Source organism: Tupaia chinensis, unplaced genomic scaffold, assembly GCF_000334495.1.
Source record: "Tupaia chinensis unplaced genomic scaffold, TupChi_1.0 Scaffold000054_1, whole genome shotgun sequence".
Lineage (NCBI taxonomy): Eukaryota > Metazoa > Chordata > Mammalia > Scandentia > Tupaiidae > Tupaia > Tupaia belangeri.
The window spans coordinates 9,577,705-9,597,287 of NW_006159512.1; the positions used below are offsets into that span (position 1 = coordinate 9,577,705).

General features: G+C 42.8%; 1 protein-coding gene across 1 annotated transcript in view; it reads right to left on the minus strand.

Moving 5' to 3' along the window:
* CORIN (corin, serine peptidase) overlaps positions 1-19,583 on the minus strand; it is a 309,818-nt gene that overhangs the window by 137,477 nt on the left and 152,758 nt on the right. The window contains exon 5 of the mRNA XM_027775590.1: positions 18,069-18,250. Coding sequence (XP_027631391.1) covers positions 18,069-18,250 — 182 coding nt within the window. The remainder of the gene's footprint in view (positions 1-18,068; positions 18,251-19,583) is intronic.

The following is a 19,583-nucleotide window of genomic DNA, read 5'->3' on the forward strand; positions in this document are numbered from 1 at the left end:
TTTTTTGTAATGTGCATGATTGAGTCACTATGCAGTGTGTACTGGATGGGAGATCGCATTTTGTGTGCTGGGATGATGCTTATGGAAGGAATGTAAATTGAGTTACAAAAAAAAAAGTTTCAGTAAAAAAAAATATATCTATTCGCTGACTGCAGTAGGATATGTAGCCCTAGCTAGGTGCTACTTTATAGGATGCGTAAAGTTAGACTTGTGCTCATGGAAATGTGTGTGTCACCTGTGTTTGCTATGAGGGTATTTGGATTGATTAGGGTCTTTGGTGATTCAATAAAATGTGGGGGGGAAACAGTATAGAAAGCAAACATAGATACCAGAGACAGTGTGGGAGGAGAGCAGGAGGTGGCAGAGGGTAAGAGATAGGGAACCAAGGATGGGGGGAAAAAAGCAAAACATACAGAAAACAAGAAATGGAAGATCATTTGCTGACAATAACATGTTTGTTGATGTGCTTGATTGAGACAATATACAGTGTACTCTGGATGGAAAATCTCATTTTGTATGTTGTAATGATGTACAGTGAATGAATGCAAATAAAAAAAAAAGAATTGATGCCTTAATATGTTTGACACAAACTAATTTTTTTTTTTTTTTAAATTTGCTAGAGGGTGTGTGTGCTTGCCAGAAACAGAGAAAGGCGGAGAGGGAGAACGAGGATACACCTTTACGGGCAACGGTCACAGAACAGTCCCTTGTCCACTTCTCCCACCTTGAGGAACTGTGGGCATGCAACCACATGCACCCAGCACGTTTTTCATGTTGCTGAGCCCAGGGCTCGAACTGCACACTCAGCTATGTTGGACTCAGCTGCCTTAACCACCAGGCCACGAGCTGGCCCCACTAGTTTTAAGAGATAACAAACCATCCCATTAGACACATCCAGATATGAACTTCCAATAAATGTCAAATGCAGGTTTAACAATTATTTATAAACATATAGAGTAGATATGAATCACAATTATTATGGTAAATTAATCAATCAGAAAATAAATGGAGTTTCTGGACTGAGAAAAAAATGTAGAAATATTCATTTCTGCTTCATATGGAATTTTGTTCTGGCACTGCAACAGGACAATAAAAATCATTCTAAAATGTGTTTAATTAAAAAGATGTTACAGTAAAATATAATTCTATATAAGAAGGGAAATAGAAATAAGAATTCAGGGAGAAAAGGCAGCGGTATAAAATTTGCTGAAAGTGGGCCAGCCATGGCATGGTGGTTAAGGCGGCTGGATTCCATATGGACAACTGCGCGGTTTGAATCCAGAACCCAGTGGCCTGAAAAATCACGCGTGTGCCCAAAATCCCTAGAAGAGGAGGGAGGAGAAAGGATTACAACACGGCCATCCTCCTCGGGGGAGGGGATGATTTCTCACCTTCCCTCTCTTTCTCTCATCCTGCCTCTCTGATGAGCCCATGTGCCCTGGAGCAAATGTTTTTATTTTTATCTTTTAATTTGCTGGATGTTAAAAAACAAACAAACAAACAAACAAAAAACCTTAGAATTATTAAAGGGTTGGTGAGTGACAAGTTGCTCCAGGATTTAATTCTCTATTCAACGACTTTAAAGGAGTAATGTAACAGCTTCATTTAAAAATGCCCATAATTATAACATCCTTTACACTGCATTCTCTGTCACTATTTACATTTGTGATTAAACATTTTTAGGCATGAACCTAAAATTGTATGAAGGGCGTGTACTTTGCTGAAATACTTTTAGGGGTACACAAACAAAATGTCTGAGAAATCACAGCTTGAAAACACTCTGGTCTACTGCCTCCTCGATGGAAATTGAGCTCACTTTGCTTCAACGTGTGCAGGGATTCAGACATAAAATAAACAGATGGGCTGCACAGATGAAAACGGAGACTGCAAATTGCTCTCCAGTTGCTGAGCTCAGTGGAACGGCAGTAAGGAGGGCTGCAGTGCTGTGTGGCATGCTAAGTCATGATCTGTTTCAAGGTGGGCCCCCAGTCCCGGCTGCCCACCTCAGCGTGTCTGAGCCACGGGGCACCGGCTGCATCAGGTAGCTCATAACAAGAACAGATGGAGCTTCCAGACCCGCGACCAATGCAGTACAGCTACTGCCCCGTCCTGGGAACTTTGGGAGCCAAGTATGAAAACTTAGGACTAAGCTAATTTCTCTACTCTGTGAGAGGAAAACCAAACAGCAATTTTTTCATCAACTATACTGTAAAGATGTGTTTGTGGTGATTAGATTGACCACCCTGGGGATCTAAAGTTGAAGATACTGGGTCGTTGGCAAAGTCATAGTGCACATGTCCTGACAACCCAGTAGAATGAAAACGCTGAATACAAGGCCTGAGGACAAACAGCATCTTTGTTGGGGTGGTCAAAAGTGATTATCGGCTAAAATAGCTTAAAGCTATGCACTTACAGCTACGTACAGTGAAAACAAAATCTAGGCTTTTGTTCTGTTGCTAAAAAATTCCTTTTCTTTTTTCTTTGTAATCTGTAAGTCTGTGATTATAGATCCCTGATAGTGAGGCATGACATTGAACTGCTCATAGATGGTCTTGGTCTCTGGTCACTGAAGAAAATTTCCTCTGTCCGAAGCACAAAGATCAACCCATGATCCTGAACCTCTGAGTTGTCAACCCTACGCCAAGCAACCAACTTGGAAGAAAGGGCGAAAAATGAACACAGGTGTGGAAGGAAACCACTATATTTCTGTTTCAGGAACTGTAACACCACTTCAGAAAAGCAATAGTTGGCAGATGATAGAAATCTCATCTCGAAGGTCTAGAGACAAGAATTACTGAGGCCAGAGGGAACAGGCAGTATTCAGACTCAGCGAGACATGGATTTTATCAGCCCTGCTTCTGAATGCTCGACACAAGGAACCGGCAAGCCAAAGCCCGAGGGTGGGTCTCACAGGAAAGCAGGGAAATCCACAAGGTAAGGACTTCTTGTGCTTCGCAGATCAGAACAATCGTGAGGGACTTCAGATGACGGGGACAGTTTCAGTTCCTAGCAAAATGAGATCCAAGCGTCAGAAGAGTTGACCGTGAGGTTTCTTCCAAAGATGTTTTCCACATCGTCGCCCCACATGGCGTCTTCTGGCTTACCTTCGGGTGCTCTCTGCAGCATGGCCTGCATCGGAGCCCTAAGCCCAGCTGAGCAAAACAGTGGAGAGGAGGTACGGGGTGAACGCTGTGGGCAGGTGGGACAGCCCACCGCCAGCCCCGAGAGGCGGGTGGAAAGAGCATTGGCCGGAACGGCAGGGAGGGTGGCCGGCTTCCTCGCCCCGGGAGGCGCTGTGCTTGCTGAACCCCGCGTGCTTGCCACCCCCTGAGCTGTGCAATGCCATAGTACTGACAGGGCCCCAACGGTGCAAGGACCAGCGGCTTTCACACTGAGCGCTGACACGCCTTCAGAGGACTGGGAGGCATGTGACAGTCCGGAAGACCCCGTGGCTGCTGCGTCTCCACAGGACGCAGGCATGGTCAAGGGGAGCCGGCCCAGGGAATGGCTGTGGCGCTGGCGAGCTTGGGCCGGATCGTGTGTTCTCTGTGACAGTGGGCTACTCGGATTTGCTGACAGCTCAGACACAGCGCGAGAGAGGAAGACGAGAACAAGGATGACACAAGGCCTGGGCTGGGACAGCCGGAAGAACTCAGTTGTTAACTTACCAAGACGGGAAAAGTTGAGAGAGGAGCGGGTGTGTGGCCACGTTAGTCTGGTTTGTGCACATTGTGTTTCACAAGCCTTTCGGACATGCGAGCAGAAATAAATAGAAGGCAGCTTGCATGCGTGTATGTGGGAGCACGTATGTACACGCACATGTTTCGCATGCATGAACTGGGGGCATTTACATGTGGGCAAGTCCGGAGTGCCGAGGAGAGATGCAGGCTAGAAGACCCACTTTTCGAGCTGCCGGCCTTCCATGGTATTAAAAGCCATAAGCCTGATTTAGATCACCAGAAAGTAGCCACCCAAGGCCTAGAGCCTGGAGCACTCCGGCATCTAGACAGGAAAACAACCAGGAGGAAATACTGGAGGGCAGAGATCCACGGTCACAGGAGGAAAGCTCGTCTGAAAGACAAGTGCGGACCTGGTGGCTTGCTTTCTCTTTCTCTCTCTTTCTTTGTGTCTCTCTGGGAAGCACATGTGCCCTGCAGCAAATTTAAAAATAATAATAACACTAGTAAATGAAAAGAAAGAAAGAATTTTTTTAAAAAAAAGGTAGATGTAGGAAAAGCTGAGATGCCAGGAAACGCTCATTTTATTTTAGGCTCGTCATTGCAACGGAAAGCACAGGATCAGCTTCCACTCGCTCATCGCTCCCTGCAAAACGCCCATGTGAAGCCCCTCAGAGAGCTAGCGTTGGATTGCCTCTCCCAGATGGACCCCCAAGTCCAGCAGAACAACTCAGACCATGTTTACGGAGGTTCCAAACCACGCTCTAGCTGCCGACGCTGCGGCTCCCGGTCAGCCGTCAGGGCCAGACTAAGCCAGGTAAGACGCCAGGAAAAGGAATAGGGAAATCAAAGAGTAAAGAATCCAGGTTCCTGCTTGGCAGGCGAGATCTCGTTAGGCCCACAGATCTGCCGATCGCCAAGCACTGTCCCTGTATCCCTGCAGACAAGATCAGTAAAGGATTAGTCGGGAGGCTCAGAATGATTGATGGGCCTTGACCGCCAGCCTCCTGAGTTCTCACGGCTCGGCTGGGGAAACACACACATACATGTTTATTTAAAGGCCTCTGAAGAGCAGTTCCCATGGCGTTTGCACGTCGGCATGTTATTTACTCCACCAGACCTTGCACCGACACGAGCTAGAGAGGATAAAGCCTGTCGTGCCACTCCTCTACGGGAACAATGGAGCTCTGGGGTGATGGCTGACTCAGGAGAGAAAGTAGGGACGAGGCCTATGTGTGGGGCTGGGCACCGGGAAAGCGGCCGGCCACACTGCGAGTTTTGGCTCAGCTCGATCTGCAAAGACACGGGAGAGGGGTCAGTAACTGCGGATAGAATTGGAGGACGCAGAATCCAAGCCCAGAATGGTCCACGGCTGTGGGCTGCTTGGTGGAGGACAGTGCCTTGGGGGGCTGGATTTAACACAGCCTGGATGGGACCTGCCCGAACCTCAGTTTCCTAACTTTGAAAATGGAGATGCTAATACCTCAGAGGCTTCCTCTGGAAGAAAAGGAGCTACCAGCTGTGAAAGCACTTCCGGAAGGAGAAAGGGATACTGATGCCAAGGGGGGCATCGCTATTTTGTTGGGCAAGCGACTTCACGAATCAGAAGGACTGGGACGAGTCATCCTGCAGTTGTCATGCATCTCATGGATGGAGTAGGAACCCAAAACCCAACCCAGACCCATGGCTGAACACCTGTATGCGCCTCCTCCCTCCTCTTTGCCAAGTGGGGCCTTTCCCCTTTAAAAACATTGAAATTCCTTCTGGTGATTGGCTCCGCTCACTCCACACCCCTCAGATGCTCTCCCGTTATGTGCAGCTACCAATGCGCTCCTTCTTTCTCTTTTTACATATGGGTATCACAGATAACGTCTAGGACTCCTGAGGGAAGAAAGCACGTTTCGTTTGTTGTTGTTATTACTATTATTATTATTATTTATCTATGATGGCGAATGTCCTGTTTATTCATAAAGCATGAGACAGAATAAACGTTTTAAACTGTAGGTAAATATCGCATCGAACACCATCAGGCCTAAGTTAGAGAACTAATCCTACATGAAAAATCTCTTATCAAGAATTCTAGAGACTTTATAACAAGCAGAAGATCTCAGATAATGTAACTAATATTTCTGTTCTCTTTAAATGTACATTTTTAGCCACAAATATTTCATCGGTCTTTCCAAGATCGTTTTCAAGACCACCACTACGTTCCCAGAAGATCTGTGGCATCTTCTAGTCCTGGAGAACCAGTATTTGAAGTGGCATTTCAGTTTGAGTTGAAGAATACTGACAATGTCATTTTCCTTTTCAAAAACCGATACCTTTTGGCTAACAGTATTCAAGAACAGTAAAGGTTGGGGCCTGCAGGTGGTATGGTGGTTAGGGCACTAGACTCCCACACGGACGACTGCAGTTTGAGTCCTGGACCTGCCGGCCTTCTTTCTCACTTTCCTTTCTCACTTTCTGTCTCTTTCTGGTCAAATTAAAGTAACACTGATGATGTTTTCATCTTTAAGCTTTCCCCTTTTTAAATCCTGTATCGATGGGCTACGTCATCCAAATGACCACTAACAAATACCGTCAAGTGTTCTCATGGCCACAGAGGCGAATACGATGAGCCGGCAGGACCTGAAGGGCGGTCTTTCGAATCCACTCACTCACCCTCCTCGGGCCTTGTCGCTGCACACCCTTTCCGAGGGAGTCTGTTAGCAGCAGGACAGTATGTTAAAAAAAACATGAAACATGGGGGAACCAGCAGTTAGCGTAATGGCTATGTTGCTGGATTCCCACGTAGTCGACCGCGGTTCACGTCCCAGACCCGGTGGCTTAGAACTCATGCCGGGCATGTGTGCGTGTGTGCCCAAGGTCCCGAGAGGAGAATGGAGGAGAAGGGATTGCGGCGTGGCCATCCCCCCTGGGGGGTGATTTCTCTCTTTCTGTCTCTATATCTCTCTCTGTCTGTCTGGCGAGCGCACGCGCCCTATAGCAAAAACCTCTCAAAAAAAAAAAAAAAGAAAAGAAAAAGAAACATGGGACCAGCAGATGGCACAATGGTTACGTCGTGGACTACCCATATAGTTGACCACAGTTCCAGTCCCTGACCTGGTGGCTTAAAACTCACGCCAGGCACATGTGCGTGTGTGCCCAAGATCCCGAGAGGAGAATAGAGAAGAAGGGATTGCAGCATGGCCACCCCTCTGGGAGTGATTTCTCTCTTTCTGTCTCTCTGTCTCTCTGGCGAGTGCATGTGCCCTATAGCAAAAATTTCTCTTAAAAAAAAAAAAAAAGAAAAATACATCATGCCTTTTCTGACAACCTCTTCTACCCGACTACCTCCACAACCAGTTTCTGCAGTTGGGACCACCAGAGAACCACACCCTCGCAACAGAGATAAACCAGAAGCAGGTGCAGTCTTACACAAGCAGAGCAAGTCCGCGCAGTCTGAGGAGATGAAGGCCTCGGGCCCCACACGTCAAAGGAGGATTTCTACTCCTCAGCTGGCCCCCAGCGCTTAGCTGTCATCACCTCAGGTTTGCCTGGCTTCGGGACGCGCTGACATCTGCCTCTCCCCAGGCACACCCTTCCTGGGAAGGCCACACCTGAGGACTGATTGAGATGGAGATAGGAAAACCCAACCATTTTGGCTCAACATGGAACAGCTCTTTCCGGCCAATAAGTGCCAGAGCTGCCCAAGATTTAGCCCAGGCTCAGAGGTCCTGGATCACATTTTGTCTTCTCCCCCTTCCTCTCCCTCTCCTAAACACAAGAGCTGATGCCAAAAAAATACCCGTCTGTCAAACTTCATCTCATAGCTGTTTCTAGAAAACCTACTTGTGACAGCTAGTTGTAGGAGTGGTCTAAAAAAGACAAGAGATAAATGGGGCTATTGATCTGGTGACTCACTGCTGGCATGGAAGCAAAGCCATTAGTGGTGGTGGGTGGAGACAGGCATTCGCCAGCAGAAGAGGGTGGTCAGTTGTTGACATGTCCATTGGAGGAGAACCGAGATCACAGAGGGATTGCACTGGTTGGGTAATTCACCAGGCATGTGAGAGTAAGAAGGACATAACTACAGGGACAATGGATTGGATGGCTTGTTGCTAAGCATCAGTGCTCTAGGAAAGATAACTAGAAGCTATAAACAATTGTAAACCACGGTGAAAGCCAAAGGGCTTCCTAGTAGCTTAGAAAGAAGCACTTACTGAAGCAGGAGCACCTAGAAAGGTGAGGACCAGGCCCCAGAATTAAGCGTGGCCCAGCTCGAGGGGAGGATAAAGACTAAGATAGGTCTCCCATGCCTAGGTAAAGTCCCCAGTCGGGGTGAGTCAGGGGATCTGGGCAGAGAGGGAGGCAAAGACTTGGGATAGGAACATCGAGAAGTCCCTCCAAATGTTCCACTTCTTGGCCAATGAAAGCCAAGAAACAAATTTGGAAAGACATAAATAAGAAACATGAAGTGTAAATTAAGGGAATAAAAACAAGCATGCAATGAAGAAAACAATGGAACCATAAAATGTCTTCTTAAAAAGGCAGATATGATTGATAGATCTCTAGTAAGGCTTACCAAGAAGGAAGACATATGTAACCAATGTCAAAGTGAAAAAGGAAGTGTCACCACTCAGGTGACCATCATCTACTACGGATATCAAGAGCTATTAAATAGAAAACACTATGAATACGTATATGCAAATACCTTTGATATTTTAAGTACAATAAGCAACTATCTAAAATACACTACTTGGGGGAAAAATCAGAAGAAACAAAATTCTTTAGAGTCTCTTATCTATTAAGGGTATTAAATCTGTCATTTTAAATCTTCTCACAAAGAAATATAGTCTGAGGTTGTTTAAATGGTAAATTATTTTAAACATTGAAGGAAGAGCTTATACCAATCGTTAAAAATAGCCTCCCAACTTTTTTTATGAACTAATCACAAGCTTAATACAAGAACCACGCACGGACGTAACAAGAAAGAAATGGCAGGCCGATTTGTTTATCATAAACATTAATACAATATTCTAAATAGAATGCTGGCAAATGAAATCCAAAAACAAATGAAAAATTGAATACATTATTAGCTTTCGTAATGAGGATTTTCCAGGCAAGAAAAGAATATGTTAACTTTCAAAAAGCAATCAAGGTAAGCAAAACACTTCCAGAATAGCAAGAAAGAACTTCTAAAAATGTTCTCCATAAAAACCAGAGAGCGATAAGCTCTGTGATCTGGTAGTTAAGGAAGCCAGATCTCACATGGCCAACTACATGGTTCAAGTACCAGACCTAGCAGCTTGAGAAGTTGGTCAGTTATGTGTGCACATGTCCCCAAACCCTGACAGGACAGATACATGGAGGAGAGGGGATTGGCATGACAATTCCCTATAGAGGGTGCTTTCTCATGTTTCTGGTAAGTATACCTGCCTTCTGGCAAAAGAAAAACAAAACACTGGCAAAGCTGGCAAAAATCAACTTTTTCACAACTCTAAAAATTATCTATGGATATAGACGAATGCAAGGAAAATTTATTGAAGAAAAATGGGTGATTACAGTAAGGATATTAAACTCTGTGACATAATTTGTCCTATTCCCATTCCCCTTTGCAAGTTCTGGAATGGCCTGGAAGCCAACAGCCTCAATATATTAACTGAAAACAAGAAACCATGTAGCCAATGAGTCATTATCGGATATAGCTGTTAGCTCCCCCCCAGAACCTCTCTCAGTGTCTTCATTTGACCTGAATCAGAGTTTGTACAGTGAAGAATAAGGCAGAGTTGAAACTGCCTGTTGTAGTATGCAAATGTGCCACAAATATACACAGAGACTCTGGCAAAGACTGCAATGTTTGCTGGTTAAAAGTATTTAAAGAGGGGGCCAGCAGGTGGTGTTAAGGCACTGGACTCCCATGTGGTCGACCACAGTTCAAGTGCCAAATCTGGTGGCTTGAAACTCACACTGGGCATGTGTACTTTTGTGCCCAAAATTCTGAGAGGAGAATGGAGAAGAAGGGATTGCAGCATGGCCATTCCCCCCGGGGAGGAGGGGTGATTTCTCATTTTCTATCTCTCTGTTTCTCTCTGTCTTTTCAGTAAGTGCACACACCCTAAAGCAAAAATATTTTTAAAAAATTAAAGTATTTAAGTAAATCTCTGTCCAATCATTAACTAACCACTGAACTGCTATATAGTTAAAGACTTTAGTGGCCAGGCATAACACAGAAAACTCAATTAGCTCAGCAAAATCACTAGACAAATAAACAGCAGCCACAAAAACAACAGCAAATCCTGAAAAGGAGGAGAATTCAATGTACTGAGTTGTACATTATATATTTAAAATGACAATCTTTCAACCACAAATGACAAAATGTGCAAAGAGACTGAAAGGTATGACCCATACACAGAGGAAAAAACAGTCAACAGAAACTATTCCTGGGAAGCTCAGACATTATTCTTACTGGACAAGAAATAGCTCTTTTAAAACACGTCCAAAGACTTAAAGAAACTCGTCTTTAAAGAATTAAGAGGAAGTATAAGAAGGATAGCTTAACAAATTGAGAATTTTTTTTTTTTAGGGGGAGAGGTTTTTGCTATAGGGCATGTGCACTCACCAGAAAGACAGAGAGATAGAAAGTGAGAAATCACCCCCCAAGGGGGATGGCCACGTTGCAATTCCTTCTCCTCCATTCTCCTCTCGGGATCTGGGGCACACATGCACATGCACCTGGCGTGAGTTTAAACCACCCGGTCTGGGACTTGAATCACAGTTGACTATATGGGAGTCCAGTGACATAGCCATTACATCAACTGCTGGTCCCACAAATTGTGAATATTGATATATATAATTTTTTAAGTTAAAGAATGAAACAGAAATCCCCCAGTTAAAAAGTACAATAACAAAAAATAAAAATGCAATAGGAAGACTCAACAGTGGATGTGAACAGACAGGAAGAATCAACAAACATGAAGATAATGAACTGAGATTATCCAATCTATAAAATGAAAAAGGAAAAAAAGAATAAAATAAAATGTCCTTCTGACTTGGAAGATGTACCAACATACTCATTACTGGAGTCACAGAAAGATAAAAAGAACAGATCAAAAATAATATTTAAAGATATAATAGTTGAAAACTTCTCACATTTGATGAAAAAAGACTACATTCTCAAGAAGCACAAAAGTTCAAAAAGAATGCACTCAATAGATTCACACTTTAGGGCTGCTAGGTGGCATGGTGGTTGTGCTAGACTACCACATGGCTGACCAAAGTTCAAGTCCCAGACCAGGTGGCCTAAAAATCACAACAGGTAAACAGATAAATAAATAAATAAATAAATAAATAAATAAAATAACTTAAAAGATCCACACTTTGACATGTTGTAATCAACTACTGAAAGAATCTTAGAAATAATCAACTCATCAGATAAAATGAATCCCCTGTAAGATTAGTATCTGTCTTCTCATCAGAATTCATGAGTAGGATGGCATAGTCAAAGTGTTAAAAATAACACTATCGAACAGAAAGCCTATATGCATTATAACTATCCTTTCGAAATGAGGAACAAATTAAAACATTGCCACACAAATAAAAGCTAAGAGAAAATTTGCCTCCAGCAGAACCAACCTCGTAAGAGATTGAAAAGAGTCCTTCAGGATAAAATGAAAGGAGAGTAGACAGTAACTTGAATCCACATGAGGAAATAAAACGTACTGATGGATGTAAATTAAATAAATAAATGCAAAAGACAACATAAATGTATTTTTTGTCTGAAACATGTACTATCTGATTTAAAACACAACGCATAAATCAATCATTGTAAAGTTGTGCTTTGGATAAAGATGGAATTTGTAGACAATAATGGTACAAAGAAGGAAGCAGGAAAAAAGTTATATAGAAACAAAGTTCGGATATTATTGAAATTAACTTGATAGTCATCTGAACTATATTGTTACAAATTAGGACAATTCAAGAAATGTAGTCAAAGAAACAAGAAAAATTTAAATGGGGGTAGCTGATGGCATGGTGGTGGCTGGATCTCACATGGCCAACTGCAGGCTTCAAGTCCTGGACCCAGTATCTTGAAAAACGTGCTGGATATGTATGCGTGTATCCCCAAAAACCCAAGAGGATACTAGATGATAAAGGACTGCAGTGTGGCCATGCCCCCCTGGAGGGGTGCTTTCTCATTTTCCTTCTCTCTGTCTCTCTCCAGAGAGTTCATATGCCTTATAGCAAATTTAAAACAAATAAATAAAAATATTTTTGGTAGAATTCTTCCTCATCACCTTATTAAAAAAATAAATGAGACTGAGACTGGTTTACCAGGGTATATCTAACAGAGAAGAAGCACTAATGGAGGATTAAAGAAATTTAAAAATACATAGAAAATAGCAAAATGGCAGCTATAAATCCTAACTTATCATAATCACATTAAATGAAATGAATTCAGTACTATCAAAAAACAGAGATTTACCAAGTACACACATGATTTTAATTTTATGCTGTTTATAATAGACAAATTTTATATTTAGAGAGACAAACAGGTCAAAACTTTAAAAACAGACATTTGTAGGCATATATGTTTATAGCCTGCTGTTGTTAGATGGAATGTTGAATGTCTCTTAGGTCTAGTTCATTTATAGTGTTTTACAAGTCCTCTATTTCTTTTTTTTAAAAGAGAGATTTCTGCTCTAAGATGCATGCACTCACCAGAGAGACAGAGAGAAAAAGTGAGAAATCACCCCCAGGGGGGATGGCCATGCCACAATCCCTTCTCCTTCATGCTCCTCTCAGGATTTTGGGCATAAGCCTGACACAAGAGACTGGTGTGAGTTTCAAGCCTCCAGGTCGGGAACTCAAACCATGGTCGGCCATATGGCAGTCCAACACTGTAACCACTGCGCCACCTGCTGGGCCCCTATTTCATCTTTAATCTTCTATTTAGCTGTTCTACCCACTGCTGAAAGTGGATTATTACTGTTGAATTGTCTACTACCCCTTTCAATTCTGTTAGTTTTTGCTTTTTTTGTGTTTCTGAGCTCTGTTATTTCTGTTAAGTGAAGGGGACTATGGTATGACCAGTCCTAGTTGAGGGCGCCCCCTTTGTCTCTCTACCTCATGCCCATCCCTTGTGCTCTCCCTTGTGAACAAAATAAAAATAAAATAAAATGTCCTTTTTCTCTGGTACCAAATTTTTTTTTTCTTCTTTTGAGAGATTTTCGCTCACGTGCTCACGTGCTCACCAAAGAGACAGAGAATCAGAAAGTGAGAAATCACCCCCCGGGGAACGTGCATACCGCAAACCCTTCTCCACTCTCTCGGGATCTTCAGCACGCACACACACGTGCCTGGCGTAAGTTTTACATTGCTGGGTCTGGGGCTTGAATTGCAGTCGACTACGTGGAAGTTCATTGATGTAACCATTACACCACCTGCTGGTCCCCCAATTTTTTTTTTAAAGCCTGGTATATTACTACATCTATTTCAGCTTTTGCTATCTGTACAGATTCGATCTTTATCAAAACACAACTGGATAATTTTTCAGAAATTGACAAGCTAATCCTAAGAGTCCATACAGAAATGCAATAGAGAATAGCTAAAACTATCCTGATAAAGTTAGAAGACTCACCCTTCTCAATTTCAAAGCTTACTCCAAAGATAGAATAATCAAATAGCGCATATTCACAGAGGACGGACACATAGGCCAGTGAAATAGACAGTCCAGGAGTAAACCCATTCTTCTATGACCAATTAATGCTTGTCAGCGGTATCAGGTTGAATCCCTAACTCACACCATTCACAAAAATCTATTAGAAATGGATCAACAACCTAAATAAAAGAGTTAAATCCATAAAACTCTTAGAAGAAAATATGGTACTAAATATAAATGCCTTTGATTGTGTGCTTTTAGATATCACATTAAAACACGGGCAACAACAACAAAAAAGAAACAGATAAACTGCTAGAAATATCTGTGCTTCAAAGGATGCTATCAAGAAAATAGAAAAATTCTCCAAGAATATAAGAAAACAGCTGCAGATTAGGAGCTGGGTAAGGGTACAGCCATAAAAAGCAACACCCTGCAAGGCCGACTCTCATGAAGAGGTTCTGGGTTTCCATCCAGGGACCTCCCGAACATGCCAAGTTTGCATGTGCCCATGATCCAGAGTTGCGGGAGCTGGGGGTGCATTACAGCGTGAGGACCCTGTTCTGGACATGGTCTCCCTTTCTCTTTCTCTCACTTCTGGAATAAAGAACTATTTCAAATGTACATATTTGCAGATCATATATCTGATAAAGTATTGCATCCAGAATATATAAGAATTTATAACTTAACAATTAATAAAATAGCCTAATTTTTAAATAGACAAATTATTAGAATAGATATTTCTCAATATAAGACATACAAATAGCTAATACTAACAAGCTCATAAAATATTGCTCAACATAGCCATGAGCAAAGTGCAAATCTAAACCACAGTGGAAACCTTCACATCAACAGGCTGGTTACGAACAGAAAGAACAGCAAGTGTTGGTGAGCATGGAGGAATTGGAAGCCTCTTACATTTGAGAGTGGGACTGGCATCTGCTCAAAATGTCACACACAGAGTACTGCTTGTCCTGGCCGTTCCACTCCTAGGGACATGCCCAAGAGAACTGAGAATGAATGGCCACAGAAAAATTTGTATACACATGCTCACAGCACCATTATTCAAAAGTGGAAACAATCTGACATGTGTCTCAGCTAATGTATGAATTTTTTTAACATGGTACATGCCTACGATGGAATATTGACAATAAATGAAGCGCACATGCAACCGCATGAATAAAGTTTGGAAATATTATGCTATGTGAAAGAAGCCAGTCATGAAAGGTCTTGTGTTGTATGATCCCATTCATATATTTCCAAAACAATCAAATTCATAGGAACAGAAAGTAAATTAGTGTTACCATGGGCTCAGGGAGAAGAGGGATGGTGACCTACTTGCTAATGGACGTGGGGTTTCTTTTTAAGGTGATGAAGATGATCTAGATGGTTGTGATGGTTACACAACTCTGAGAATTTGAAAATCACTTCATTAGGGGCCAGCAAGTGGTGTGGTAGTTAAGGTACTGGACTCCCACATGGATGACCACAGTTCGAGTGCCAGACCTAGTAGCTTGCTTTCTCACCTTCTCTCTCTGGTGAGCACACATGCCCTACAGCAAACTGAAATAATGATAATAATAATTAATTTAAACAAATAGTTCCTGAAAATATAACTTACTTATACACTTCAAACATATCAATTTTATGATATGTAAATTACATCTCAAACTGGTATTTTAAAGGTAATTAACATAACATGAAATAGTAGATATAAAGTATTTGATAAAATTCAAAACCCATTAATGAATTGAAAAGAAACTTTGCAAAACTACAAGTAGAAAAACGCTTCCTTAATCTGATCAAGAGTATTCATAAAAGCCCTGCGGCAAACATCGCAGTTAAGGGTGAAATATTGGGCACTTTCTCTCTGACAGAGACAGGGCGTGATGACTAGCATGGAAGGAGTAAATGCTCATTATCTGTAGAGGAGATGATTGTGTGCTAGGAAAATCCAGATTCATCTGAAGGCAAACTACAGAAAGCATGACATGATTTAGCAAATGATACAAAGAAACAGAGAAAGAAAACATTTTAAAGGTCTTTAAAATAACACTAAAAATAACAGAGACCCATAGATAAATCTAAGGAAAGACACAGAAGACCTCCAAAGTAAAGCTTTTAATGTATTATTGAGAGAATTGTTTTAATTGCCACAGGACGCATACACTCACAAGAGAGGGAGACAGAGAGACAGAGAGCGAGCAAGCACTTGCGTGGGGAGTGGACGCACATAGAAAAAACAATCTCTTTCACCTTTACCATACATAAAAATTGATCTCAGTGCCATCGCCTCTCCTGTGCCGTTTCCCTCCCTGCCAGGATGCTGAATACACACACCTCGCAAGGTTATCAAGTCGCCAGGGACAGGACATGAAATGCAGTCGGCCATGTGGGGTCCACCTCCTTTAACCACTGAGCTACGAGTCCAGTCCAATAGAAATTTAAAAATATTTCATTTAAAAGATCTAATTAATGTTACCATAGTCTAATACATCATTTTCATGAGTTGGAAGCCTCAGTGTTGTAAAGCAATTCTCAATTTGATCTTTATATATTTAATCTAGCCTCGATTTTAAAACAAAACAAAAGAAATAATTGTGGAAATTATGAGGTGATTTTTAAAATGACATTAAACGAACAGGAGCAAAAATAGACAAAACTTTTTAAGAACAAGAGCAAAAAGAGAAGAATTACACTATTTGCTATAAAGACTCCCAGGGCCAGCAGGTGGTATGGAGGTTAGGGGGCCGGATTCCACATGGTCGGCTACGTAATTCGAGTCTCTTGAAAATCATGCCAGGCACATGTGCATGAGTCCCCAAAAGCCCAAGAGAGAATGGAGGAGGAGCTGAGACATGGCCACCCGCCCAGGGGTGATTTATCACTTTCCGTCTCTCTTTCTGTCTCTCTCTGGCAAGTACACACATTCTATCGCAAAAACTAAGAAAGTAAGACTCACTATGGTCACTACAGTGACTCGGATGGTGTGATACTGGCTCTAGAGGATCCAGCAATAGATACTCATAACCAACGACTCGATTGAGAACTATGGTGACGCTGCAGTGCACAAGGAAAGGATTGTCCCCTAAGTACATACAGGGTAGTGGGTCTGTTAAATACGCACATAGAAATTCACCTTTACCACACATAAAAATTGATCTCAGCATGATGGTAGATGCAAGACTGAATGCTACAGCAGTACAATTCCTAGAAGAAATAAAGAAGGACATTTTTTGTTTGGGGGTAAGTTAAGATTTCTTAAGACACAAAAAGAAAAATATCACACCAAAAATGACCAATACAGCCATTAAAATTAAGACTTTCTATTTTATAATAGACGTTGATGAGACAGAAGGCAATCACAGATCTCTGGATACCGGTATTCAGCAGACAGCTTGGGTCCAGGATGCACACAAAATGGGCCTGCGGTGGCGTGGTGGGGAAGGCAGCGGGATCCCACATGGCCGACTGTGTGGTTCAAGTCCAGATCCAGTGGCTTTAGAAACATACCAGCCGCAGGGATGTGCATGGAAAACCCCAAAAGGAGGGAGAAATGGGGGAGAAGGGAGTGTGGTGTGGCCATCTCCCATGGAGGGTGTTTTCTCGCTTTCCCTTCTCTGTCTCTTTCCAGTGAACACATGTGCCCTCTAGCAAATTATAAACAAACAAACAAACAAACAAAACCAAGAATACATATAAAACAACAAATTGATTAAAAGACAGACCTCCAGAAAATGGGCAAAATATCTGTATAGACACTTCACAAAAAAAGGAAAAATTAGTAGCCAAAAAAAGTTGAAAATTTGATCAAATGCAACTCTAACCACAAAGAGATGCCACATACTCCCACTAGAACTATCAAATGGAAACACGGCTGATGCCGAGGATGGGGGGTGGTGTATAGCCGCTGTGCCCTTCACACGCCGCAGGAAGGCTACAGCCGCGTTAGAAACTTCTGGTACAACCACATTAGAACATCTGTTTCTGAGCAAGTGCATAACCGTGTTCAAAGACTACTAGCGCTCCACTGTTCGTAATAGCTAAAAGTGGAAACAGTCCGAATGTCCATCGACCGTCGAATAGGAAAAGATACTGTGAAATAATCACAAGTTAGACTACTATAAAACGATGAGAACAAATAAGCCACAACAAGATGAAAATGTTAGGAATGTTTCAAACACGATACTGTGCACAGGAAGGCAGATACACAGCGTCTGCATTTCATCTGCTGCATGAAATCCGGAAGTAGGCACGGCTGTCTGAGGTGACAGAAACCGGGATGGACTTTCTTCTGGGAGGGTGAGCTACGCCTGGCAGGGAGCTTGAAGGACTTTCTGGAATGCTGTTAATATTCTATTTCTATTTATTTTGCTGCCACAGGGCACAGGCACTTGCTGGAGAGAGACAGAGGGAGATGAGAGAGGGAAAGTGAGAAATCACCCCCAGGGGAGATGGCCACGTTGTAGTCTCTTCTCCTTTCAGGACCTTGGGCTTGCACACATGACACTCCTGGCATGATTTGCAAACTGCCAGGTCTGGGACTTGAACCACTGTTGGCCACATAGGAGTCCAGTGCCTTAACCAGCTCGCCACCTGCAGGCCCCCTTCTTCTATTTCTTTATAAATGCATGCTGGTTACATAGATTTGGTCACTTTGCTAACATTCAGTGACATCTGCATGTATTTGCATACATCCCTGTATGAACCAATCACGTAAAGGCTTGGAAGAGTGAGATGAAACAGACACCTACGTCGCTTTCCTTTCTCCTGCTGGGGTGAGAAGCAGACCCTGCTGGCGTTGCTGTGTTCAGTCTGGTTACGGAACTGCGAGCATTTGAGGAAGTCGGGCCAGGAGGAATTCACCATCCCCAGGACTGACTCGCAGCCTTCTTTGGCAGCCTCGCAGAAGGACCTACAGGGCAAAAGCCCATGACTAGAAGAGAAGAGAGAGGCGAAAATTAATCTTTCTACAGCACACATCTTGAAATAATAATGAAATGAAAGAAAAGTTCCCATCATTGCTAAATGAGATCCATTTATATTCACTACTGATTGAGCGTCCCTAATCCAAAAGCCCCCAAATACAAAATTTTTGGAAGACTGACATGATGCCAGAACAGAAAATTCCATACCTGACCTGCTAGCATGTCTTAGGGAAAATGCTGCAGGGGCCAGCAGGTGGACCCCCACACAGCCAGCCACAGTTCGAGTCCCAGACCTGACGGTTTCAAACTCACACAGGGTTCGTGTACGTGCGTGCCCAAAATCCCAAAAGGACAATATAGGAGAAGGGACTGCGGTGTGGCCATCCCCCCAGGGGATGATTTCTCACTTTTTGTGTCTGTGTCTCTTTCTGTCTCTCCGGTGAGCACACTATCGCACCCGGTAGCAAAAATCTCTCTAAAGAAACAAACAAAAACACTGCAATAAAAAATATTGCATAAAATTTCTTTCAGGCTATGTGTATAAGAAGTATATGAGCGGGAACCAGCAGTTAGCGTAATGGCTATGTCGCTGGACTCCCACGTAGTCGACCACGGTTCGCGTCCCGGACCCAGTGGCTTAAACCTCACGCCAGGCGCGTGTGCGTGCGTGCCCAAGATCCCGAGAGAAGAATGGAGGAGAAGGGATTGCGGCGTGACCATCCCCCCTGGGGGGTGATTTCTCACTTTCTGTCTCTCTGTCTCTCTCTGTCTGTCTGGCGAGCACACGTGCCTTATAGTGAAAAATCTCTCTCTCAAAAAAAAAAAAAGAAAAGAAAGAAAGAAAAGAAAAGAAGTATATTGAGAGACTAGCAGTTGGTGTAATGGCTACATCGCTGGACTCCCATGTAGTCAACTGTGGTTCGACTCCCAGACCCGGTGGCTTAAACTCATGCCAGGCGCCTGTGCATGTGCGCCCAAGATCCCGAGAGGAGAATGGAGGAGAAAGGATTGCGGTGTGACCATCCCCCCAGGGGGGTGATTTCTTGCTTTCTGTCTCTCTGTCTCTCTGGCGAGTGCATGTGCCTATAGCAAAAACCTCTCCAAAAAAAAAAGAAAGAAAGAAGTATTTGAAACATAAATGAAGTTTGTATTTAGATATTCCTAAGATATCTCATTATATATGAGATAATATCCCAAAATAATAATGAAAATAAAGATCCAAAATCTAAACACTTCTCATTTCGAGCATTTTGAATCAGGGATATTCAACCTATACAGTAATCAACTTTAATTTCTTTCTTTCTTTTTTTTTTTTTTTGGGAGTTTTTTTTTTTAGGGTGT